Below are 27,426 nucleotides of genomic sequence, written 5' to 3' on the forward strand. Positions count from 1 at the left end.
GGACCCTCATCCTGCACTGTTCATCTTCCCTTTTACTACCACGGGTCACTGAAGTTGTATGAACTTCAACTCAACCCAGTATGAGTTATTATTATATATGGATTGTGGCTCATCAAGCATTTATGAACAGAAAGTTATTCTCCAGAAGAGAGATGATGGCGAGAGTCCAAAAGTGAGGGAGCACCAGCCAGATGAGAGCTGAGAGCAGACAGCTCAGAGATGGCATTACACTGATGGAAGTGCTGAACATTTGCCTGCTGGCAGAGAAGAAGCAGACGAACAAATCAACTAAGACGACATTTCAAAATAGATCCACGAAAATGTGTCAAATCATGGAGGCACACGGAGGCTAATCCTCACACAGACAAAGTCCCAGAGACAAGCGGGGAGGCAGATCCACCGTTCACCCAGAGCATCAGTTTCGTGTCGGCCCGTCAACACCAGCACCTCGGCTCCCTCTCCCTGACCTCCTACCGGTATCTGACCAGGGATCTCAGCTTCTGCCTGGCCTTTCAGACCTGCTGATCCATAGCAGACCTGTCAGGCCAGTTCTCAGTGAAACTTCTTGTTACTGAGGAGAACGTTTCAATAAAAACTCTCCTGGTCTGTGGGTCCTCCGGGAAACACATGATGATGATGATGAGGTTCCTGTCACCTCCGTGGTGGTGAGGTGGAGGCCAGCACCATCTTCATGTTTACACACATTAAGGTGAAGCGGGTTGTTCATAACCTGGGTCAAGCAGCCTTTTTCTATTCAAACTATTCCGACTCTGAACTATGATTTGTTGAGTTTAATATTCAAAATCAGATCATCGAAGCCATCAGAATGTTTGGTTGCTCAGGTGGTGTCTGACATTGCCTGTCTGGCTTCCTCTTGAGTGAGCTCTCCTGCACATGAGAGATCTACTGAATGTCAATAAGAGGCGTAACCCTCAGCTTCTACACCTCTGTGGTTCTCTAGTTCATCCCTCGTTCACACTGCCTCATGATGAGAGCAGGGCTAGATCCCATCATTCACATGGGATCTTCAGTACTGTTACAGTGAGCCATGAAATCCCTGCTGCCAGTGAGTCACCATCCAAAGACAAACTACAGATTCTCCTTTAAATAGAAGCAGAATGATGGATGTGACAGGATTTCGATCTGACCGTCTGAGCTGAACGCATGCAGCCAAAGACATTTGTCAACCTGTAATTTAAGTGCATTTTCCCCAAACATCCCCATCCTCTCTGCTGCTAGTCATGCAGCCTGCTGCAGCCCCCTGCCCCCAACACTGACGAGCACAGTGAGTGAGGACGGATGCCATGGAGAGAGTTTCAGCCTCCGTTGTTCTCCGTGGTTTGTCTTGCCATCAGAGGAAATCTATTTAAAGGAGCAACATTTCTCACTGTGTGCATGCCAATGAGAGAAGAGACGGCAGGAAAGCTGAGTACCTTCTCTTCCTCTGCTGCCGGGCCGGCCGCAGGGCGTAGCTTGATTACACACTGTCACTCCAATTAAGTGCTGTATCGGCTGTGGAGGTGTTTATATGTGCTCCTTAGTAAACGATACACCCGAGTTAGCCGGTGACGCCGAGGTACGAGGATGAGAACAACCCTGTTTCTGTCATGATCCCGGGAAGCTAAAGGTTGTTTCCTCTTGTTACATCTGATGCTCGTCAGAGATCAAAGGGTCTACGTGTCTGTACGTGGACATGGTGTGATGGTCCCTCTGAATGTGGGAGGAGCTTAAGGGCTCATAGTAGAGCCGCCATCATACTAGTTTTGACTTTTACTCTCATCTCACAGACAAGGTCATGATATCCCCTCCCTGTGCGCTGTCAGACTGAACGCTGGTCGCATGGACGTCACCATCATTAGCAAGTGCGATCAAAACATCCTACAATCGATCCTCAAGATGAAGAAACGTCAAACAAACGGTAATGATAAAAGAACAGATCATGAAGTCATGGGTCGATTTATTAAAATAGAACCAAATGCATTTCAGTTTGCCGCTCCCAGCAGCCTGCTGCATCTCTGCCAGAGAACCACCGACGAGCACACAGCTGGAGTGGAGGTGAGCACGGGAGGCTCCCTCAGTGGAGTCTGACTGGAGGCAGTCACAGCTGAACTGCAAGCGGTCCCTGCAGCTAAGCTAACGAGAGGTCAGATGCCTGGAGCTCCATAACGCACCAGAGAGGAGGGAAGAGTCTGAATAAGTGTTTTCCTACAAAGTCGTTCTTCATGGATTTTTTCCTTTTTGGATTGAAACTCCAGGAACGCTGTAGTGATGTAAGCCAGTTGTTGATACAGCAGGACGTACAACGTCAGTCAGACGGGGATGCCGTGACCGGCCGTGTGTGCTTGCTGCATGTTGCAGATTTCATTTATTTCATATTTTTGTAGCTGCTTAAAAACTAAAAAGAACAATTTATCATCGACCAATCAGCAATTCCTACGGAGGCAACGGAAGCTCATCTCGTGTCGAGTTAACATCAGCATCTTTTGTCAGCTGAAAATTCAACCTGTTAACAACATTCAGTTGGCGCCGAGTTGAAAACACAACTGGAGCAAAAAATTAGAACACGTCAGTGTCAGAATCTACATGAATGATCATAACTCCCCCCCGTGCCGGCAGGGGCGTTCCACCAGCCAGAGCTCAGGCTGATACATCATCATGGAGAGGAAAACCACAGGAGACTATTGATTTGTGGAAGAACCTCTCGCATCCACTGCTGCATGACATCATCGCCCCTGAAGACCAACCAGCGCAGCGTTCCGTCTCTTTTATGGAACGAGCTGCTCCTCGGACATGACATAATGGGCTGTTGGGAGACAACGGTGCCATTACGCTGAGTTAATTGCCCCCAGCACTTTAGATAGTCTTTCTATGCACACACACACACACACACACACACACACACACACACACACACACACTGAGGAAGAATGCTGGCTTTATGAGACAACAGTTAGGAGAGGCAGGAAACAATGAATGTGTTTCAACTTGAAGGACAACCCGTGAACAAGCTTCAGTCAGACATGTTCATGACATGTGGCACATGCAGTCAACACAATCAGCTGCTCGTTCTTCTAGAGAGGTCACGTCACCTCGCTGGGTGGGATGACCTCCTCAATCCATGCCATCCAAGATCTCACGTTCTCCAACGGTTGATAGAGTGGAGTCCCACCCTTGTGGAGACGACCAGGGGTGTGAGTGAGCCAGAACGGGCCGGAACGCTGTTCCGGTAAAATATTCTTGGCCGGAACGGAGTTCCGTTAAAAAAGGAGAAGGGAGCTGTCAAAATCCCATATTAAATAAAGAAAACGACGTCTGACGCGGCGCGTGGTGGGGCGCAAGCACGCGCAGCGCTACCGACTTGCTGGGCTTGGTTGGCGCTCATGTGACGTCACAGTGCGCCCACATACACAATGAATGGACTTCCCCGCGCAGCCTGCGCCTTGCGCGTTCAGTGTGAAACCGCCTTGACACGGAGTCGTGCCCATGAGCGAATGTCGGCACACGAGGCGTTTCTGGTTGGCTGACAGACGGACACCTGGGTCACGTTACCAGCATTGTTAGTTCTGATTGGTTAAAACCACACGTGATCGAAAACGAAAAAAAGAGAAAGAAAACAAAACAGAGGGCAAAATCAAGTTAGTGATTGTTCTTGAAACTTTCCACGTTCTGTGTGGTGTCTCTCACTGCAAAGAGTGAACTGCTAGTTTGCTAAAGAAACCATTGAGTGACTTTGATGATCTGTGTCTGCATGTCTGCCTGCTCCCTGTTGTCAGTGCTGTGGTGGGCAGTGACTGTACAAAGCACTTTTCAAAGCATTTCCAGGGGTCGCGTGGGAAGGGCAGGGCTGTGGGGGCTGCAGCTGTGTGGGGAACAGACATAAAAATCACCCAAAACCGATTAAAAACCGTAAAACTTCGGCGGCGGCGCACACCCAGCTTTTTTTTTTTACGCACGCCCTTTGGGCTTTGGGATGGCGTACAGTTCCGGCAAGACTTTAAAGCAACTTTCACCCCTGGAGACGACAGTCCCTGCGTGTTCATACTGAGTGGAGCTCCTAGCTGCTGACCACCAAACTGCTCTGGTGTGATCTGACTAAGTATCTTGTCTTAAAAGCAGAAACCAAAATGAGACGATTTAACATTTTTAACCCTGAAAGTGTCACACAATCATGATCAGAAAATACACAAAACCTGATTTCACCTGCTACATCCAAGGAGGCTAGCCAACTAGCGTGCTAAACCAGCCCAGGAAAGGAATGATCTCGAACCTGGACATGTCTCGCCTCGTAGGACCAAGAGGCGACTTTGAGTCTCTTACATCTGATGAATCACTGTAGTGCAGCGGGGCTGCGGCTATAGGGGGCTGCCCCCACATAGAACCGTCACCACACAAGAACCAATCAGTGGAACGTGAGAGGCTAGCAACCACACCAAACGCCCTTCGGCTGAAGCTAATTCAGGTTAATCCTCAATCCCGTTCTTCCAGGAACCATCAAAGCTTGTGAGCAGACAATCAGCTGTTCGCTTGAGTGCCACCCTCATCAACTCTGAATACGCTGCCCCCTACTGAGGGTAATGTAAAGTGCTGGTTTGATCAGATCACCAAAGATATTACTGTTAAATCTGTCTCTTCATTTAGCTGATCCCAGCTGTTTTTGTCATCATTATTGTTCTGACTAATAAAATTGTTATATCTCTGCAGCAGTCATGAAGACACACCCTTCAACGTCTTCATGACATTCCACACTGCTGGCGAGTTGTAACGGCTGGATGATTCTTGCAGTTTCTAAATGTAGAAAATCACTGCTGGAGTTCTAGTCTTTGTTTCCTCTGTTCATCTCAACAAAGTAACTTCAGCTGAGGTAGAACACGAAGACGCCGCGGGCTGATCGCTCTTCCACAGTGACCTATTTCCCAGAGAGGCCCGTGCCTCTCTTTTTGGTGATGGATGCTTTCAGACATCATTCCCTCCTCCCCTCACTGTTTTTGACCCACGGATGAGGACAGTTGGCTGAGTGTGTGTGTGTGTGTGTGTGTGTGTGTGTGTGTGTGTGTGTGTGTGTGTGTGTGTGTGTGTGTGTGTGTGTGTGTGTCATGTGTTGAGAGGAACATTTCCCAGCTGGCTGTGCTTTCATTTGCACTCCGTTGGAGGAGCAAGTGTTAACACAAGCGGGAGCCTGCCAGAGACATATTTCCATTCGTGACCTCCATGGCATCATTTTGACAAAAACATGCAGCTCTGAGGAGGCAGCAGTTAGTTAGCGAGCCTGTAGGGACGCACGTCAGCGCTGGGAGAGAGAGCTGTCACGCTGCATGATGCTAAACCAATGAGAATGAACCCCAACCACGAGGTCAGCAAACGGGCTCGCTTGCTTGCAACAAGTTCAATAGTATTTTTCCAACTTTGTGTCAGTTTGTATTTGCTCCCCACTCACATGAAGAGGACGCATACCCAAAGACACGCTTTCCAGTTTACTGCAGAACCTGACTGGTTGGAACAGATCCCGACCTCCACCCCGGCCCACACACCCTCGGAGGGAACTGGAGTTTCCGGTGATGAATGTGAGACCTCACCACTGCTGGTCGCTCACCACAGTAAAACACCGCTAGCCACACCATCATGGATTTACTCAACCTGAAATTATGGCCTCGTTTCTGATGAGAGGAAAGCCAGTAACGAGATGAGGAGTATAGTTCCTGAGAAGGTAAGAGGCAGGAGGTGAACAGCTGAGGGAGAATCCTCCTCATCCCTGCCACGCTAAACTCCTGTTGGACGACAAAAACAACTCATCCCTGCTACGCGAACCTCCTTCAACTACAAAAATACCTTGTCCCTACCTGTTGGACTTAAATAAAAATATTTCATCTCTGCTGTACTAGCTTCCCGTTGGACTACAAAAACACTCCATCTAATGTCCTTCAACTACAAAAATACCTCACCTCAACCATGCTGAATTTCTGTTGGACTACAAAACTACCTCATCACTGCCATGTTAGCTTCCATCCATGGAAATTCCTCATCTTTGCTCCAATATATAATGCATGTAAAGAAATAATAATGTCAAGAATGTTGCTTTTACAGGCTCAGAGTGGCTGACTAGCAACTGAAGGCTCGCTGGTTCCATCCCCACTTCCCCCGGTGACCATGTCCAAGTGTCCTTCAGCAAGATACTGAACCCCTAACTGCTCCTGATGGCCCTGTGACGGACTGGTGACCCGTCCAGGGTGAACCCCGCCTCTCACCCAATGCCAACTGGGATAGGCTCCACCCCCAAAACCTCAATGGATCAACAGGATGGAAAATGGATGATGGATGGATGCAAGGATGATGGATGGATGGATGATGGAAGGAAGGATGATGGATGGAAGGATGATGGATGGATGATGGATGGAAGTATGGAAGAATGGATGGATGATGGATGGATGCAAGGATGGATGAATGGAAGGATGATGGATGGATGGATGATGGATGGAAGTATGGATGATGGATGGATGGATGATGGATGGAAGTATGGATGATGGATGGATGGATGATGGATGGATGATGGATGGAAGTATGGAAGAATGGATGGATGATGGATGGAAGTATGGAAGAATGGATGGATGATGGATGGATGATGGATGGAAGTATGGGTGATGGATGGAAGTATGGAAGAATGGATGGAAGGATGATGGATGGATGGATGGATGGATGATGAAAGGATGGGTGATGGATGGAAGGATGATGGATGGATGGATGATGAAAGGATGGTTGATGGATGGATGATGGATGGATGGATGGATGATGAAAGGATGGGTGATGGATGGATGATGGATGGAAGTATGGAAAAATGGATGGATGATGGATGGATGATGAAAGGATGGGTGATGGATGGATGATGGATGGAAGTATGGAAGAATGGATGGATGATGGATGGATGATGGATGGATGATGAAAGGATGGGTGATGGATGGATGATGAAAGGATGGGTGATGGATGGATGATGGATGAAGTATGGAAGAATGGATGGATGATGGATGGATGATGGATGGATGATGAAAGGATGGGTGATGGATGGATGATGGATGGAAGTATGGAAAAATGGATGGATGATGGATGGATGATGAAAGGATGGGTGATGGATGGATGATGGATGGAAGTATGGAAGAATGGATGGATGATGGATGGATGATGGATGGATGATGAAAGGATGGGTGATGGATGGATGATGAAAGGATGGGTGATGGATGGATGATGGATGGAAGTATGGAAGAATGGATGGATGATGGATGGATGATGGATGGATGATGAAAGGATGGGTGATGGATGGATGATGGATGGAAGTATGGAAGAATGGATGGATGATGGATGGATGATGAAAGGATGGGTGATGGATGGATGATGAAAGGATGGATGATGGATGGATGGATGGAAGGAAGGAAGGATGGATGGATGGATGGAAGGAAGGAAGGATGGATGGATGATGATGCCTTTATCCGTCAATTTCCTCATTAGACTTCCACAAACATAACAAGGTCTATACAACAGTGGCTACTGCTGGTTGGAGCAGGTTCATAGAGCAGGTTTTTATGAGGCAGGTTTATATTTCGGAGTTTTATATATAGGAGTTTTATATAAAGCAGGTTCATAAATAGTAGGTTTGTATGTAGCAGGTTTATATATAGGAGTTTTATATAAAGCAGGTTGATAAATAGTAGGTTTGTGTGTAGCAGGTTTATATATAGGAGTTTTATATAAAGCAGGTTCATAAATAGTAGGTTTGTATGTAGCAGGTTTATATATAGGAGTTTTATATAAAGCAGGTTGATAAATAGTAGGTTTGTGTGTAGCAGGTTTATATATAGGAGTTTTATATAAAGCAGGTTCATAAATAGTAGGTTTGTATGTAGCAGGTTTATATATAGGAGTTTTATATAAAGCAGGTTCATAAATAGTAGGTTTGTGTGTAGCAGGTTTATATATAGGAGTTTTATATAAAGCAGGTTCATAAATAGTAGGTTTGTATGTAGCAGGTTTATATATAGGAGTTTTATATAAAGCAGGTTTATATATAGCAGGTTTGTATGTAGCAGGTTTATATATAGGAGTTTTATATATAGGAGTTTTATATATAGGAGTTTTATATAAAGCAGGTTCATAAATAGTAGGTTTGTATGTAGCAGGTTTATATATAGGAGTTTTATATAAAGCAGGTTCATAAATAGTAGGTTTGTATGTAGCAGGTTTATATATAGGAGTTTTATATAAAGCAGGTTCATAAATTGTAGGTTTGTATGTAGCAGGTTTATATATAGGAGTTTTATATATAGGAGTTTTATATATAGGAGTTTTATATAAAGCAGGTTCATAAATAGTAGGTTTGTATGTAGCAGGTTTATATATAGGAGTTTTATATAAAGCAGGTTCATAAATAGTAGGTTTGTATGTAGCAGGTTTATATATAGGAGTTTTATATATAGGAGTTTTATATATGGGAGTTTTATATAAAGCAGGTTCATAAATAGTAGGTTTGTATGTAGCAGGTTTATATATAGGAGTTTTATATAAAGCAGGTTCATAAATAGTAGGTTTGTATGTAGCAGGTTTATATATAGGAGTTTTATATAAAGCAGGTTCATAAATAGTAGGTTTGTATGTAGCAGGTTTATATATAGGAGTTTTATATAAAGCAGGTTCATAAATAGTAGGTTTGTATGTAGCAGGTTTATATATAGGAGTTTTATATAAAGCAGGTTCATAAATAGTAGGTTTGTATGTAGCAGGTTTATATATAGGAGTTTTATATAAAGCAGGTTCATAAATAGTAGGTTTGTATGTAGCAGGTTTATATATAGGAGTTTTATATAAAGCAGGTTCATAAATAGTAGGTTTGTATGTAGCAGGTTTATATATAGGAGTTTTATATAAAGCAGGTTCATAAATAGTAGGTTTGTATGTAGCAGGTTTATATATAGGAGTTTTATATAAAGCAGGTTCATAAATAGTAGGTTTGTATGTAGCAGGTTTATATATAGGAGTTTTATATAAAGCAGGTTTATATATAGCAGGTTTATATATAGGAGTTTTATATAAAGCAGGTTCATAAATAGTAGGTTTGTATGTAGCAGGTTTATATATAGGAGTTTTATATATAGGAGTTTTATATATAGGAGTTTTATATAAAGCAGGTTCATAAATAGTAGGTTTGTATGTAGCAGGTTTATATATAGGAGTTTTATATAAAGCAGGTTCATAAATAGTAGGTTTGTATGTAGCAGGTTTATATATAGGAGTTTTATATAAAGCAGGTTCATAAATAGTAGGTTTGTATGTAGCAGGTTTATATATAGGAGTTTTATATAAAGCAGGTTCATAAATAGTAGGTTTGTATGTAGCAGGTTTATATATAGGAGTTTTATATAAAGCAGGTTCATAAATAGTAGGTTTGTATGTAGCAGGTTTATATATAGGAGTTTTATATATAGGAGTTTTATATATAGGAGTTTTATATAAAGCAGGTTCATAAATAGTAGGTTTGTATGTAGCAGGTTTATATATAGGAGTTTTATATAAAGCAGGTTCATAAATAGTAGGTTTGTATGTAGCAGGTTTATATATAGGAGTTTTATATAAAGCAGGTTCATAAATAGTAGGTTTGTATGTAGCAGGTTTATATATAGGAGTTTTATATAAAGCAGGTTTATATATAGCAGGTTTATATATAGGAGTTTTATATAAAGCAGGTTCATAAATAGTAGGTTTGTATGTAGCAGGTTTATATATAGGAGTTTTATATAAAGCAGGTTCATAAATAGTAGGTTTGTATGTAGCAGGTTTATATATAGGAGTTTTATATAAAGCAGGTTTATATATAGCAGGTTTATATATAGGAGTTTTATATAAAGCAGGTTCATAAATAGTAGGTTTGTATGTAGCAGGTTTATATATAGGAGTTTTATATAAAGCAGGTTTATAAATAGTAGGTTTGTATGTAGCAGGTTTATATATAGGAGTTTTATATAAAGCAGGTTCATAAATAGTAGGTTTGTATGTAGCAGGTTTATATATAGGAGTTTTATATAAAGCAGGTTCATAAATAGTAGGTTTGTATGTAGCAGGTTTATATATAGGAGTTTTATATAAAGCAGGTTCATAAATAGTAGGTTTGTATGTAGCAGGTTTATATATAGGAGTTTTATATAAAGCAGGTTCATAAATAGTAGGTTTGTATGTAGCAGGTTTATATATAGGAGTTTTATATAAAGCAGGTTCATAAATAGTAGGTTTGTGTGTAGCAGGTTTATATATAGGAGTTTTATATAAAGCAGGTTTATATATAGCAGGTTTATATATAGGAGTTTTACATATAGGAGCTTTATATATAGGAGTTTTATATATGGCAGGTTTTCATGAGGCAGGTTTGGATCTAGGGTTAGGCGAGGACTGACTGATGCAGGGAAGGAGTCATCTCTTTGCAGAGGGCATCCTGACTGAGATACCTTCAATGAAGGGTCACGATACGTGGAGTCAAATCATGCTAAACTACATGAGTTTGGTCAACGCGAGGGATTGACTCTTCTAATGGTTTGCGTCTGTCTGGTGTCCTCACGTGAGACCATGAGTTTCAGGGCTCAACAGGCCAATTCTAGTGTTTGAGTCGCGACTCATCAATACCAACGTGTGGATGTTGCGGGCCGGCTGAGGTGGTCCACGTGAAGGCGTGAGAGAAGGACTCAAGTCAGCAGGACTCCCAAAAAGTTGGTAGGAACACCTAATCTATGTGTCTGTGTTTTCTTCCATCCATCCTCCATCCATCCATCATCCATCCATCCATCCTTCCATCCATCATCCATCCATCCATCCATCCATCCTTCCATCCATCATCCATCCATCCATCCATCATCCATCCCTTCATCCATCATCCATCCTTCCATCCATCCCTCCATCCATCATCCATCCATCCATCCTTCCATCCATCCATCCCTCCATCATCCATCATCCATCCATCATCCATCCCTCCCTCCATCCATCCATCCTCCATCCATCATCCATCCATCCTTCCATCCATCCATCCCTCCATCCATCCATCATCCATCCCTCCCTCCATCCATCCATCCTCCATCCATCCTCCATCCATCCCTCCCTCCATCCATCATCCATCCATCCATCCATCCATCCATCCATCCATCCATCAATCCCTCCATCCATCCATCATCCATCCCTCCATCCATCCATCCCTCCCTCCATCCATCCATCCTCCATCCATCATCCATCCATCCTCCATCCATCCCTCCCTCCATCCATCATCCAGCCATCCATCCATCCATCCTTCCATCCATCCATCCATCCATCATCCATCCATCATCCATCCCTCTATGTTCCCCCTCTTCTCCTGTTGAGGGTGGTGGGGGTGGAGCCTATCCCAGCAGCCTTCCATCCATCATCCCTCCATCCATCCATCCATCCATCATCCATCCATCCATCCATCCATCATCCATCCCTCCTACCATCATCCATCCCTCCATCATCCATCATCCATCCCTCCATCCATCCCTCTCTCCCTCCATGTTCTCCCTCTCCTCCTGTTGAGGGTGGTGGGGGTGGAGCCTATCCCAGCAGCCTTCCCCCTGGACAGGTCACCAGTCCATGGCAGGGCCAACACATAGAGACAGACAACCATTGGCTCTCCCAGCCACGCCTACGGTCAATTTAGAGTCTGGATTAACCTGGTCCCTCTTGATGTCTTTGGACTGTGGAGGAAGCTGGAGTACCAGAGAGAACCCAGCAGGAACAGGGAGAACATGGGGACTCACCCAGAAAGACCCCGTGCTGCAGCCGGGGCTCCACCCACAACCTTCTTGCTGGGGGGCCACAGTGAGGACCACTGCTCCACCGGGCCGCCCTTGTGTGATTTCTTGTATGTGCTCAACAGTGAAGACCAGAACAAATTTCAACCAAAAGTCAGGAGACCTTAGCCTGTCCTCACAGATTCAAAGGCCAGTTAGAAGGTTGAAACTTTGGAGAAAGGGTTAGAATGTGTGTGTGTTCCTGTATCTTTACTAGCATTAAATGCTGTCAAGTTAATTCTTCGCTCTAAATCAGATCAAAATCTTCTCATTGTCATCATCTGAATCTCGACTCCTGTCCGTCAAAGGTGAAAGTCCTGCTGTTTCTCGGTGTATTCTGATGATCACCATGGCGATCACGTCTTTGTCATTTTTTACCATATACTAGATGCAACTTCTAGATGATATGACTCCCCCCACCAGTCTGATTGAACCACTACGAGCATCTGAGAGCATCACATGACCAAGCTAGAGACACGCCTCCAAGAATCCTCTGAACCCTCACCTCTTTCGTGGTGGGGCCCACCTGCGGTTCCGTTTATGATTCCATAAATTCAGTGTAAAGGTGCTGAGGTTGTTGTTCAATAAGTAGTCAAGTTCAAATGTCAGACAGCAATGAGTGATAGCATCACTTCCTCTGACTTCCTGTAGCTCACTCCAGAACTGTTTATTCTGAGAGGAAGAGCCGGTCCAGGAGGTGACTGATGACTCCCTGCACTCTTGGTTCCACAGGTGTTGAACTGAGTCATTCTCACTCTCATTAGTAATCATCCTGCAATAACACTGGATATTCAGGTCAGTACTAATCCACAGTTGTCAAAACAAACTCCTAAACCACAGTAATGGTGAGACGCAGCAAAAAACTGAACAGCCTGGCGCCACTGGGCCACGTGTGATGAGTATTCGTGGTATGGCTGCTGCAGGTTCCTGCTAAGAGCGTCACGCACACGTCTGGACCACACCTGACCACCTTCACAGCTTGGAGGATGAAATCAGCTGTGTTTGTCTGGGTGTTGGTTTCTGTCACGCAGTGTCCGGTTGTGGAACAGTTGATTTATCTTCGTGGTCTTTATTTACTTTCATATATTAATAAAGTAAACACGATGGTGAATATACGACGCACGTTGTGAATGATCAGAAGAACGAACGTGTTGCATAAATGAGAATCAATGAGAACAGAAGGCATACACCCAGTAGACACGGAATCAATGCGGTTCATATCCAGCCCTGGAACTTTGTGCGTGCGTGTGTGTGTGTGTGTGTGTGTGTGCGCGTGTGTGTGTGTGTGTGTGTGCGTGTGTGTGTGTGTCAGTGTGTTTCTGTGTGTGTGTGTGTGCGTGTGTGTGCTTGTGTGTGTGTGTGTGTCAGTGTGTTTCTGTGTGTGTGTGTGTGTGTGTGTGTGTGTGTGCGTGTGTGTGCTTGGGTGTGTGTGTGTGTGTGTGTGTGTGTGTGTGAGGTTGCCCAGAACAATAGAGAAAAAGAAACAGCATTTATTCAAGGACGGATGTACAACACACACACACACACACACACACTTCTTCATCATACATCAGGCGTGTGGTGAACAGAGGTGCTTGCCTGCGCACACACTTGCTCATGTTCCAGAGGGAATATTCTGTGCTGTATCTGACCATCCTCCCACTCTTCACCACATGTTCACATCTTTACACAATGAAAACCACAACTCAACACACACACACACACACACACACACACACACACACACACACACACACACACACACACATACAGACTGACTGACAAAGCTGCAACAACTGAGAGTCATGATAAAGCTCATGTGATGCCATTTCAGAGCAGCGTGTCCTGGCTAAATGCCACCGTTTATGAGCTAATATGGCTCCTCCGCTGGTTCCGCGGTGCAGAGCCAGCTGATGGGCCGCTCTCTCTCTCCTGCTCAGCCTGGCCCCTCTCCAGTGAGCCGCAGTGGCTGCAATCCCTTGACAGCACAACAGCTGGCTGCAGGTAGCACTCGTGTGTGGAGGGCATGCTTATCAAGCAGGAGACGCAAAAGTGCACAAACATGTATGTCAGAGACAAACACGGGAAGTCCATGATGAGACGTGTGTGCTGCTCGTCACACAGCTCGTTATCATTCCAACCACTGATCACTAAAAGTACAGGGGAAACATTCTGTTTTCAAGAGTGTGGATGAGCACCGGTGATGTCAGGCTCACAGTGAGCGTGGCGACAGTGAGCACAGCGACAGTGAGCACGGCGACAGTGAGCACGGCGACAGTGAGGACGGCGAGCACAGTGACAGTGAACACAGTGACAGTGACAGTGAGCACGGCGACAGTGAGCACGGTGAGCACAGTGACAGTGAGCATGGTGACAGTGAGCACGGTGACAGTGAGCACAGCGACAGTGAGCACAGTGACAGTGAGCACGGCCACAGTGAGCACAGTGACAGTGAGCACGGCCACAGTGAGCACAGTGACAGTGAGCACAGCGACAGTGAGCACAGTGACAGTGAGCATGGTGACAGTGAGCACGGTGACAGTGAGCACAGCGACAGTGAGCACAGCGAAAGTGAGCACAGTGACAGTGAGCACGGCCACAGTGAGCACTGCGACAGTGAGCACAGCGACAGTGACAGTGAGCACAGCCACAGTGAGCACTGCGACAGTGAGCACAGCGACAGTGACAGTGAGCACAGCGACAGTGACAGTGAGCACGGCCACAGTGAGCACGGCCACAGTGAGCACAGCGACAGTGAGCACAGTGACAGTGAGCACGGCGACAGTGAGCATAGTGACAGTGACAGTGAGCACGGCCACAGTGAGCACGGCCACAGTGAGCACAGTGACAGTGAGCACAGTGACAGTGACAGTGAGCACAGCGACAGTGAGCAAAGCGACAGTGAGCACAGTGACAGTGAGCACAGCGACAGTGAGCACAGTGACAGTGAGCACAGCCACAGTGAGCACAGTGACAGTGAGCACGGCGACAGTGAGGACGGCGAGCACAGAGACAGTGATCACAGTGAGCACAGTGACAGTGACAGTGAGCACAGCGACAGTGAGCACAGTGACAGTGAGCACAGTGAGCACAGTGACAGTGACAGTGAGCACAGTGAGCACAGTGACAGTGAGCACAGTGAGCACAGTGACAGTGAGCACAGTGACAGTGAGCACAGTGACAGTGATCACAGTGAGCACAGTGACAGTGAGCACAGTGAGCACAGTGACAGTGAGCACAGTGAGCACAGTGACAGTGAGCACAGTGACAGTGAGCACAGCGCTATCTGTGACCATCCTGGAGTCTCATAATGAGACCTGGAGAGTCAAACCAAGGCAGAACAACTGCGTTGGTGAGATCCATCCTCACGTGGACCTGTGGATTCCCTGCTTCACGTGGCAGTGCAGCTAATTCTGGTCTTGACTTTGACCGTCACCTCTGCCAGCAGCTTCTTACCTGTGCCATGTTCAGACCGTCCATGCCAATCAACAGGACGTGTCATGACAATGTGTCGTTCATGTTATGAGTTGTAGTTGTTAATGTTGAGGCGACATCGTGAAAGCTTGGTGTTGTGCAGTGGAGATGAACGTCCAGTGGAAGCTGTTAGCTTCCTGGAGCGTAACGTGGCTGCGCACTGTCCCTGAACATCACTGGGAATACACACATACACATACTTCTGTAGTAGTACACAACTCCTGATTCTACTGGAACCATCAAACATTACAGACCCTGTGACGTGTTGATGTACTAACAAAACATGATACAATATGATATCATAGAAAACGAATACTTTTCAGAGTCTGATAGGGCAGAGCTGTGGATGGTAATCCCACATGTAGGAATGTCTTACGATGAAGGAATATGGGTGCTTGTTCACTTTGATCCTCAGCACAGGGTTCAAAGGTCAAACCTGCATCCTTTTGCGAGACATGACATTTGCAAATATGGTATTTTCAAGATAATAATGAGGAACACTTACCCCCCCCCCCCACACACACACACACACACACACACAAGCTGGTAGTCTTCAGAGGAGCAGAAGAGATTACAGCTGCTGTTCTACTAGACTCCATCAGACCAGGGTCACGGGGGGGTAGGGGGTGGGGGGTGGGGCTCACACCATGTGATACTGGTGCTCTGATGGTGAACTCTGTCGTCTTCCTGCTGTCATCTTTGTTCTGATGCTCACAAGCAGGAAACACCTGATCCTGATAAGACAGCGCCAGCGCTCGTACTGGACCACTGCAAATCCAACCCACCCTGGTGGGGAGGGCTGACCAGGGGGAGCCAGGCTCTCTATTTTCTAAGGGCGGGCTAATGTGACCACGATCTTGGCGGAGAAAGCAGCAGACGCAGTATTCAGCATTACGGTGTAACTCATGTAGGATCAGAATCAGCCAGATGATGAGAACCGGCGTCACGCCAGCTGAAGCTGACGGTGTTTTTTTGAGTCTTCCTGCATGACTAGAAAGCCGAGCAGCCGGCCCACCCAAACACATCAAACAGCACCACCCTGACAGCGGGTGTCAGCTGACAGGCTCACGCACACACACACGCACGCACGCACGCACGCACGCACGCACGCACGCACGCACACACACACACACACACACACACACGCACACACTGTACGACCCCATCCCTCAACAGCACAGCAGCCTCATGGCGACGTGTCAGCCTGCTGGCGTGCACGTGTGGTCGCCTGAACACAGACTGTAGCTGCCAATGACAAGCCGATACGTTGTGCTTCTTACCTGTGGTGGAGTGGAGACTCTCCAGGCTCCAGTAGTGAGACAGGACCCCCCTCAGTGTGCCGCCCAAGCTTCCTCCACCTCCCCCGATACTTCCACCACCCCCGACACCTGCGTCCACCATGCCGTCCACCACTCCGCCTGCCAGGCTCCCTCCGTCTGAGTCGGACCCGGGCGACAGCCCTGAGCTGCCGCTGCTACCGCAACTGCCCCTGGGCAGGGGTACGCCCCCCTCCGAACCCTGTTGGGTCCGCATCTTGATACAGACGTGCAACAACAAGGGGATACAGAGGTAATGAAGAGGAGGCGAGGCAGGTGTTTATTCCCCAGCAGGGCGCGAGGACAGAAGCAGAGGACTATTCGCTGAGGTTAGCGTCAGCTGTCAACTTGCTGCTTCCTCCTCCCATGAAGAGAGCAGGAGAGTCGTCGCAGCTCCCAGCCTCCCCTCACCTCTCCACTCGGGATCGCTGTCATACACTAGCTGCCTCCTCTCTCTCGCTGGATCTCTCCACTCATTTGCTCACTGCTCCATTTCCTCACATTAACTCACACAGTCCATCCCTCTCTCTCTCTCTCTCTCTCTCGGGCTGACATCACTGGGGGTCCTGCAGGGGGTTTCTGCAGCTCAATCGTGTCGTTTGCCCGCCAGCGACAGCATGGGCAGCTCAGTAACTCACTCACTCCTCCCTCAGCCCAACCTCCCTTCCTCCGCCCATCCAACACACACACACACACACACACACACACACACACACACACACACACACACACACACACACACACACACACACACAACACACACTCACACACACACACACAAAATAATCTATACTGCTTCTCAAATGATCTACAGAGCAGAGCAGCTTGGACTGTCTGGAGCAGAATCGTTCATATGTCAGGTAAATACTGTAAAGATGAAAGGCAGCGTGATACACAGCTGACCATCGCGTCAGATCTCAGCTTCGATCTATGAGAAGTCTTTTTACCGCATCTCATTCATCAAACATCCACATACATGATGTATATGGGATATTCATGGGATTTCACGGGCGAGCAATCAAACTAAACATGGAATTGATGATTGATAACATGGAAAACACAGAAAAAGTTCCCTATTTTGTTTGACCAGCAGTCCATAAAAAGACAGTTTGCTATCATTAACAGTGAAGAAAATCAGCAAATATTCACATGAGAGATGATGAAACTGGTGAGTTAATCACTGCAGCTCCACTTGAGGGCAGCAAAAACAAGAGTTTAGGTTTTCGGTGCTCTTTAAAGGAACAGTTCTGACATTTATACCTGATCCCAGCACGGGGGGGGGGGGGGCACTCATGTATTCATACTGGACAATAAGATTTAAAACAGTGGAACATCTGGGATACTTCCTGATAAATCAAAGTTGTGTGAGTACTGAGACATTTGAAGACATGGTCGCTGTCATCTGGAGCTGCTGGTAAAGACTGCCCCCCCCCCCCGCACATTGAGGTGGTGCCACTACACTCGTTCATGTCATTACACTGAGAAGACCTGCAGAAGGCACTGAGCTCACTGAGAGTCCATCTGACACCAAGAGGCCCACAGAGGCCCGTGGCGAGGAGCGCAGAGCCGAGGAGAGTGGGTACTTACAGGAGTGCATGAAGTGTCTCCTCCAGCCCAGACAGTCCAGACCGACCGGGGTGCTCTGGGAGAAACAGTGAGCCTTAAGGGACATCCGTCGGAAGGCCTCCACAGACCCCAAGGTCACGTCAGCATGGGCCTGAGAATGACAAGTCAGAGATGTAATCAGGAACGCCAACTACAGCTTACTGGACACAACCGAGTGAATAAGAACGACCATGAGGTGAGAGTGCGTGCATCGAAGTGGAGGACAGTGGGAAGAACAAGGCCGAACATGAAAGTGAGGACAGGAACACCCAGGATGCACTTCCAGGACAACTGTCACCAAAGAGGCAGATGGTCCGTGAAGAGAGGAAACTCAGAGGCAGCGGGGCAGAAGAAAGAAGAGGAGGAAGATCAGAGGTCCAAGGAGAGGGTGTGTGCTTGGACAGCGAAAGAGATCAGGCCACGTCTTACTTTGTCCATGTCTTCAGGGAACAGAGTGTTGAGCTGGCCCAGACTCCCCCTCATGGATTTCCTCAGTTTGCATTTGTATCTCTTTTGCTCTTCAATCCAGAGATCATCTGAAGACTTCAGTCTCTGCAGCTGGCCCCCTCCGCCATGGCCTGCAACCCCCCAGCAGCCAGTCTTCAGCCCGCCGTGAAGGACAGACACCTTCCCTTCGCCCTCCAACTGCTTTCTTGTTCTGGACTGTTTGGTACATCGACCACTGTTTTCAGTTCCCTTTTGAATGCACAGTTAACTGGTTAGTGGCAAAATGTCACCCCCCCCCCCCACTCCCCGCCTCCCAGGAAACAGGACACAACAGCATGTCACATGTGTGTGTTTGCATGATGACATGAGAAAGAACCTGCCCCCTGGCACCGGTACCACCACCCAGGATGACCCTTGCTCTGACGCTAGCGTGGTAATCTTACGGTGACGCTGGTGCCTTGTCACCATGGTCACCGTCGTCGTTATTAATGGGAGCGACAACACCTGTGCAGAGTCTTTGCTCCACATAACTAAACTGAACCAAACCAGTGAAGCTGGGGAATCTTCTCCAAAGACATCAACAATGAGGAGGAAGTTTTTTACCTTCTCACTTTTTTCTTCCTTCATTTAACAAAATTATTTAGACAATCGAACAGACCAAGCATTTAATCATCCATTCGTTTTCCAATCTCTGCACCTGAGGTTCTTCATCTTGCGCTGCCATTTGGTGACATAACTGATTACCATGAAAATTATCAAGACAATGAGACATTACAGGAGGGTGCAGGTGCATTGACCCTAACTCCAGTTGATCACTATTAAAGCCCACTGGTATCTAACCCTAACCTGACGTAACCTTTCTCTCTGTCTAAATGTTGGCTGGCATTTTCTGGAGGCTTTAGTAGACGGCAAGTGTCCCTGATGCATCCACCATGAGTGCCTGGCATCCGTAGCCTCTGAAGTCCAAGGCCCTGGTCTGGCAGGGGGATGAGAGCGATGATGTCAGGACACTGTGGGTTCCATCTTCTGTAACTACCACACTGGCTACTTCATGACCATGGGAGAGTAACAAATTAAAGTCAAGCTTGTGTGTGATTGTGTGTCACGGTGGTAACCAGCCCGTTATGAACATGCACCCTTTCAACAAGCACAAGTGGCTGTTAGTGCCCCTATGAGAGCCCAGAACAAGGGAGGGGAACTTGTTCTGACCATGTGATTAGTTGGCGAGGCTCATGGGTGCTGTTCTGCCTCCTTGGTCATGTGGGACAAGCCACCAGAGGGTGATAGAAAGCCAGCCGTCCTGCTCTGGCTGGGTACTACAGGACCCACCAGGACAAGAGCCCTCAGTCAGACTGCAACATGCCAGCCTTCAGCTGGAAACCAACTATTACCTGATTCAATTCAACACAGCGGGGCTCAACCACCACCTTGACAAGTGGAGAGAAATGGAGTTTCCTGACTACGATTACCTGGTAAATACAGAAGGGAAAACCTTGTTTTACCCCCACACAGATGCACTCCTGAGGCTGCAGCCGTGGTGTTAGCTTAGCACTAGCTCAAACATGCATTCAAACTATCCTCATTGCTAGGACTGATACTGTAGTTTACATGACACACTAATATATCTATTCGGATGCACTTAGGTGAGCAGCCTTCGCCAGGTGATCCGAACGTTCAGGGTCAGGAAACACACCAACAGGGCCCAGGTTTAGACCTGCTTTCACACAAGTTTCCCCTCAGCACACAAGCCAAACGCCCATGTTGCTCCTCCTGGATGTAACCACGGTGACTTAAGCTTCCTCTGACATCATAAGTGGCAGACAGGTAGGACAAGCTAATTCAGGTAGCCACGAACGTACAGAATGCAAAATCATGACAGTGCTCGTGACTCCCTATCATCTCCCTGTTCATGGGTAGCTAACAAATAGCGCTGCACAACTCTGATATAATCTATAATTATGAATATTTTGACAGATATTTAATTGAGATATATGAAGTAGAGTTAATTATGAAGTTATTGTTATATTTACCAGAAAGCTTTGTATCTGTAGGGATCTGTACCAAACTAAGACGTTCTTTAGCAGAACATTTGTGTCGGCAGTACCTCTGCCACAACAATACTTTATCTAAAATGCTAACTGACACCCAATTAGCCTTTAGCCACTTTTCTTTATTTAAGTTCATATTGTAGCCAAAACAGATGAAGCAGAAATCTGTGATATGGTGGATAAATCATTCAAGTACTTTTTATTCAAGATTAATTTGAAAATGCAATCGGCTATTTTGCAATTTTGATAATATTTGGATTAATTGTGCAGCCCTGCCTCATGAAGAAAGAGCTTCCTTTGTTCAACGTCTCAACCAGACACTGACAGACACAGATACGCTGCAGGCCACAAACACGCAGCTCCAACCCCTGCAGAGCAAGAGATTAACTGCTGTAGGCTTTCTCCCCTTTTCATTACAAGCTAAAATTAGTATGAGTTACCAGCTTGTGTGTGTGTGTGTGTGTGTGTGTGTGTGAGTGTGAACACATTTCCCAGGGGTACCTTGAATGAAGTTTAACATGCAAAGCACTGGCAAAACATTGGTTCTCATGTAAAGACAAAGAGAGTTTCTCATAATGGCACATTTCCTTTGACATTTCACAGTTTTCAGTGTTCGTGACAAACAACTTCTTTCTTACCTCTAATTCATTGATGGAGCCAATGGCATACAGGCTGATGTGTGACTGGCTGTCTAGCCTGCCCTCGGCCGCATCCAGAGGGCTAGAAGAGGGTTTGAGGGTCCTAGGTCTCTCTGGGGGGTCTATCAACCCTTCCACGCTGACTGACTGACCCAGAAGTATAGAAGAGACAGAACTGGCCCTTGCTGAGTGAGGGTAGCGAAAAAGTTTGTGCTGAGCTCCTGGCCTGGGGCTGTTTGGTTTGGGGCTCATTGGTCGTAGGGGGGTCTCTGCCAAGCCTTCACTGGTCACTGAGTAGGGCCTGTTCCAAGATGGTGACTGCTGATAAGTGAGGGTGGGGGCTGCTGAGCAGGGGCTCAGGGTTGACACAGAACTTGTGAAATCAGGCGGTGAGACAGCAGAGTTGTCAATGAATAAAGGTAGACCAGACATGCACAGTGTGGAAGGCCGGCTGTTTGGGGAACATTTTATTTTATGGTCCTCAGGTCTGAGCCAATGATAATTTTCCTTTTCATTCCCATGTGGAACTCCCCATCTGGAGACGGGATCAGCACAGCAAGGAGCCCTGGGGGAGCACGGTGACCCTGGATTGCTGTGCCTCTCCAGATGTGGAGAGGATGTCAGGTCTCTATGGTCATACCCAGAAGCAGTGTCGCTACTTTCCCTTTCTGGCACTGAAAGAGTCCGTTTTAACAGCTCAGCCTCCCTCGCCCTCTTCAGCTTCCTCCAGGATTGCTTGGTTTTTCCAGAATCCCCATCAATGCCCACAGCAGCCTGCCCTTCATTCTCCTTATCAATTGAACGGGACTCAAACAGGCTGGAGAGGGACTTGTGTGCCTGTGCGAAGCGCATTCGGATGTTTAAACTGTCGTTGCTCTTGCTCCTCTTGTAGGTCTGCCCATTAGGTGACTGGACTTGTCTGAGGAGGGGGCTGTCTGGGCTGAGTCCTGCATTACTGTCCCCACTAGTTCCTTGGCTTACAAGCTGGCGAACATGGCATGTGTGTGGGATAGCAGGAAAAAAGCCAAAGTCCTCCTCGTCAACATTGTACTGCCCTGAGGAAAAGGCTTCATGGAATGTTTGGTTGTGACCTTTGATGAAAACCTCATCATCTGAGTGGCCTCCCTGTGGCCCTTGCTCTGGGAAAGGCACATCACCTCCTTCAACAGATGACTCTGAGGCAGCCCCTTCACTTTTGGCACTTTTTGAGCCTTTCGACTTTCTAAAAGAAGGCATTTTCGTAAAGACAGAAAACTTGGAGCTTTTATTTCCTGCCTGGTTCCCTTTCCCTTTGTTTTTTTTATCAGTTTTGTCAGGGTTCCTATCTGAACTGGCGAAATGAGAATCCTCCATCTCACCACAGTTGCTGCTGGCTGAGGAGTGACACCCAGGGTCACAGGCCACAGTCACAGGTCTACAGCAACGCTCACTACTGGTTCGCTGCACAGGTGTTGCTGAGCTCAGCTCAGGTCCAAAATCAGCTGAGGTGAAAGAATCATCTTCCTGCTCAGGCAGGAAATGTGGACCCTTTGGACTTGAGATGTCCCCTGAAAGTTTAATACTACCCCCAACTTCTTCAGCTGAACTCATGACCTGAAGTTCATTCCTGGTTTCTACTTCTACATCATCCTCAGCTGCTCCGCAGTTCTCCACTGAACGGTCGGCCTCCAGAATTGGCTCTAGACTACTGAAGGAAAGCAGGTTCAGGTTGATGTCTGGGTGTGAGTACCGTCCAACCCTCACCTCCTGCAGTGGAGCTTCTTCCAATGATTCAGATGAGCGCCCTCTTCCACTGTTAAGGAAGGTGTGATCCAGTGGCTGACTATAAGAATGCCTGTCTTTGTTAAATCCACTGTCCACTAAAATGCCTTTGTTCCCTGAAGAAGCCACAAAGGGTGTAAGTCCTTCATTTGTTTCTGAGTAGTAAAACTTTGAATCTTGACTTTCTGTGCAAATATTACTGTCAGTCTTCTCTGTCTTTAGTTTTTCTGGCTCATCTCCAGGAGCCACGCCTACACAACACTGACTATCAAGATCTTCGCCAAACCCACATTCAGGGTTTCCACTGTTCAATTTGGGCCTGTGATCCAGTGAAGATGGGAACACCACAGAATCTGCTGGGGATTTGTCTAAATTTCCCAAGAGGTCATAGGGCACGTTTGTTGATGGCATAACCAGAGGCAAAACTATTTTCCTCTCCAAGATGCTGTGAGGCCCCTCCTCCCCCTCCCCCTCCCTCTCCCCCTGCTGCCCTCCTTGTACATTGGTCTTGGTGTTATTGTTGGAGTCTGAGAGCAGACGAGGAGACACGTTCAGGCTGCTGGGAGGCTCAGGGAACCTAGAACTCAAATCGATTTGCTGACAAAGACTAGAGGTTGTGTTGACAGTGGTTTCCAAGTTTGTCTGAGCTACGCCTGAGCAGTCTGTGCTCCTGCCCTGAATGGACTCGGCAGCAGCAGGAGAGTAGTTTGAGGTTTTTCCTGTCTTACTAGGCACATGCTGAGGAAAGTCTGCATCTGGAACCCTGGCTAATGCTTTGGGAATCACTCGCTGATCTCTGTGCTTAGATGGTACTACTGTGCCAAGTTGTGACTGTGGTAGACTGACTTTGTTTAGTGCTTCCGCAGCTTGTTCCTGGTCAGGGTGAGGAGTACATCCCTCCCCCTCCTGCTCCTTGTTTTGTTTGAGACGAAAGCACGACGACCCTGATGTCCTCCTCCCTCCTCTCGGGCTGTCTGATAACAGAGGGGAGGCTTCTTCGGCTCCCGAGCTGCTAAAGAAAAACAGCAGCGTGTTCTGGGAGGGCTGATGACCTGACCTGTTACCAGTCTCAGACAGGATTTGAGGTTGACTAGATGCTGGTTCTGTAGAGCCTGACTGTGCCTCCTCCGAAAATGTGTCCACAAAATAGAGCTCCCTGTGAGGGAAAAGCCCCCGATCCTCAGTCTGACCTGCTACTTGCAAAGACTGTACGCTTGCACACTGAGGCTGTTTTTGATCTGGCTGCTTTCTAAAGGCCTTCTCCCTGTCTGGAACAGCCACCTGCACAGGTGAGCTGCCGAGAGAAACTGTTGAAGTTGCAGTCGGCTCAGCAGTGCCGGTATCTGGGGAGAAAGAAGCTGTGGTCTCTGTGGAAAATGTGATTGAGGAACATATTTCATTTACTGTTCCAGGTGGTTTCACTCCCTCTGCTACAGTGCCAAGCCCCCCACACTGCTCCGCCTGGAAGCAGACACCTGACACCCACACCTGATCCTGAGGCCTGGTTGCACCGCTACAAACCTGAGGGTGGGTCTCTGGCACACCTCTGCTGGAACTTCTTTCACATGGCGTGTGTGACTGGTAAATATCCTCTTTGTTTGCCCCTGCATGGATTTGCGTATCAGTTGTGTCTCTGAAGTTATTCTTGCGCGATACACCGTTTGTGTCTGTGTCGTGTGCCTCTGGGACGGTTGGAGCTGCTACAGCTATTTCTGTAAATAACTGAGAGTCTGTGTATTTTGCCCCAGATTTTGAGCTTCCTGAATTTAAGCCAAATTTGTGGGATTTTGGGGCGTCAGCCAAATGCGTTTCAGCTACGTGTGTATTTTCTGTACAGACCTTTGCACTGTTGTGAAGTGTTCCATTAGAATATGTCTCCACAGTCTTGGATGAGTCCCTTTTGTCCTCTCTGAGCTCATTAATGACATGTAACTCCTCGTCTGCTCTGAGGAACTGTCTTACACTGTCTCTCTGTGTGTGAAGTCTGTCATTACAGTCCCGGGTGTGAGTGTATGGAGCAGTAGTTCTCTCTGTACAGCCAGCGCTGAGCAGTTCTACATTCTCTGCTTCAGCATCCTGAACCTTAGAGATGCCTAATCTTTGTCTGTCTGTCCACTCCGTCCCCACAGTCTTGTCCTCTTTAGTATCTCTGTCTTCGGTCTGTCTGGTGGATTTTCTTTGTCCGAGCAGAGTTTGCAACTTTGTGTTTACTTCCTGGGTGTGTAACAGGGTAGTTACCTTTGTGTCTGTGCTGTGTTTGCTTTGCACGTGTGAAGTCAACGGCTCCGTGCTGCAAACGGCCTCTAAACTGGACCTTTCCTGGTGCAGGTCTACTTCTAGGTTCTCTGCACTCGGATGTGGTCGGATCTCCAAAGAGCAAAGCTGTCTGGTGCTCAGTTTCAAGGTAATTTCTGGATCCGCATGATTCTCTGAGCTTTTCAGCTTGTTACAGTTGCAATGTCCGACGTGCGTCTCTGAGACATCCGTCAGGTTGTCCTTGGCTGACACTGACTCTCTCCTCCGGGCTTTTGTCTGCCCAACATAGAGGCTGCTGCGTTTTGCTCGCCTGCCAACGTACGTGTCCTCAAGTCCCAGGAGGGCATCTAGAGAGTCCTCCACTTCTGGAGTCAGATCTGATGAGGCGCTGCTGTGCCATGAGAGGGAGTCAAAGCGCTTATCAGATGTTTGACCTCCGTCTATTCTTCTCTCGCACCATTGCAGGGATTCCCCACCCAAATCCCCTTCCTCTAAGTCTAGTGCTTCACAACGTCGGGGGGAGTCTTCAAGGGATTCCTGGGGCTGGTGAGACAGAAGAAGAAGACAAAGGTGTGACAGGAATCCTGATGAACCGCTGTGGTGGAGAGTGACAACTCATGTTAGGATTGCATATAAAAACCTAACTTTAACCTTTTCAAGCTACTTCCACTCAGTCTTGCAACATAAATGATGCTTCATTTTATAGGTTTTACAAGCAGGTGAAAATGACTGCCAGGACTGTTTTCTCTCAGTTGGCCTGAACGGAGAGACATGCTGTCAGCTTGTGTTGCAGCCCTCACACTGTCCAGCAGAGTCTGTGAACGCTGTCCTCAGATTCCTCGCAGCTGCACGCCAGCAGCAGCTGAATCCCCTCACAGCTTCCAGCACTTCAGAGGACCTGCAGCATCCCGCTGCTACTGCCAGTTTGTGTTCCTTCACTCATGTTGGACGCTCCATGATGAAGTGGTAGCATATTGGAGGAGGTGAGTAGCCTGGTGTGTTCTGATCAAATTACTGCACCAGTTGGACCCAAACACAGACTGCATTTGCTTTTATCTTAATTACAAACATGTGGGGTCAGTGTGGGGACGGACAACACTGGACAAAACTGGTGCAGAGACACACCACATTTCCAACTGAGGCGAGGAACAGACCGGACACTGTCTCCACCACGACGGAGGCGGGAGTGAAAATAGAGGACAAGTTCCTGTACCAGTCAGGCCTGACAAAACAAGACTTCCTCTTTTCTTCTAATTCTAATCATCATCAGGCATTAGTTTTCACATAATTTGGATGCATTTATTTCAAAAGAACTGACAAGTGAATTTACCTGCCTGGGATTCATGATCAGGAAGAAATATTTCAAATCTGAATCCTGACGTAAATGAGGAGTAAAGTAAAGCAGTGTTTGCTTTGAAGAACAAACAAACTTCTTTTAAACTTGTGACAATCAGAAAGGCGGTCCTTGCGGCGGCTGGCCTGCTCTCTCAAAGTAGAAAAGCACATCACACAAACACAAAGTGCTTCTGAGGAAGCCATGAAGCTGCATAGAGAGCTGAAAACACCAGTCCCACTTACTCTCCAGTGTTTCAGGGCACACGCTGTATCCAGCACCAGAGCATAAAGGTGAGCAGCGAACCAGCTCAGGACCGCTCCCATGGTGTCCCGCACACTCACACATAACCGACAGACAGAGCTACATCCCCGCGGCTTCCTGGCTGATCCTCTGCCTCGCTCTCTGTTGATCTTCCATCATCACTTATCTTCCAGAATAAGAGCTTGGCGTCTTAAATTACAGACCCACCCCTTTGTTCATCCACCTGCAGCCTCGTTGGAAGCTCGCAGCACAAACAGGAGGAAGCAATACTGTGTGTTCCCTGCATGGTCTAGTGATCCTACGGCAGCCAGGGCTTTAATCCAAACTGAGAAAAGCAAGAACACCATGATCTCTGTCTCAATAACAAGGAACGACACTAAGACGCCTGGCTATAAATACAGAGCTGCAACTGTGGGCAGAGCGCCACACCTCAGCCCAGGTCTAATTAGCTTTAGTGCAACACCAATCACACTACACCTA

At 47.2% G+C, this 27,426-nt stretch overlaps 1 protein-coding gene and 1 long non-coding RNA gene across 7 annotated transcripts in view; one reads left to right on the top strand and one right to left on the bottom strand.

The window, feature by feature from the left end:
• The window catches only part of LOC147242083 (uncharacterized), a 5,088-nt gene extending 342 nt beyond the window's left edge, over positions 1-4,746 (top strand). Inside the window, exons 2-3 of the long non-coding RNA XR_015110828.1 lie at positions 4,486-4,571; positions 4,702-4,746. This is a non-coding gene — a long non-coding RNA (uncharacterized LOC147242083). The remainder of the gene's footprint in view (positions 1-4,485; positions 4,572-4,701) is intronic.
• The window catches only part of LOC147242082 (rho guanine nucleotide exchange factor 4-like), a 94,296-nt gene that overhangs the window by 33,441 nt on the left and 33,429 nt on the right, over positions 1-27,426 (bottom strand). For 3 of the 6 annotated variants that reach the window (XM_086190907.1, XM_086190906.1, XM_086190909.1), the window contains 3 exons: positions 21,333-25,892; positions 18,629-18,895; positions 18,182-18,311 (listed from right to left, as the gene is read on the bottom strand). In XM_086190907.1, coding sequence (XP_086047033.1) covers positions 18,182-18,311; positions 18,629-18,895; positions 21,333-25,892 — 4,957 coding nt within the window. Of the gene's footprint in view, positions 1-16,558; positions 17,095-18,181; positions 18,312-18,628; positions 18,896-21,332; positions 25,893-26,927; positions 27,236-27,426 lie in introns of those variants that run through there. The other 3 variants (XM_086190908.1, XM_086190911.1, XM_086190912.1) reach the window with 3 other exon arrangements.

Source organism: Aulostomus chinensis, chromosome 21 (genome assembly GCF_037954235.1).
Source record: "Aulostomus chinensis isolate RoL2024-O1b breed Wild chromosome 21, RoL_Achi_v1.0, whole genome shotgun sequence".
Taxonomy (NCBI): Eukaryota; Metazoa; Chordata; class Actinopteri; order Syngnathiformes; family Aulostomidae; genus Aulostomus; species Aulostomus chinensis.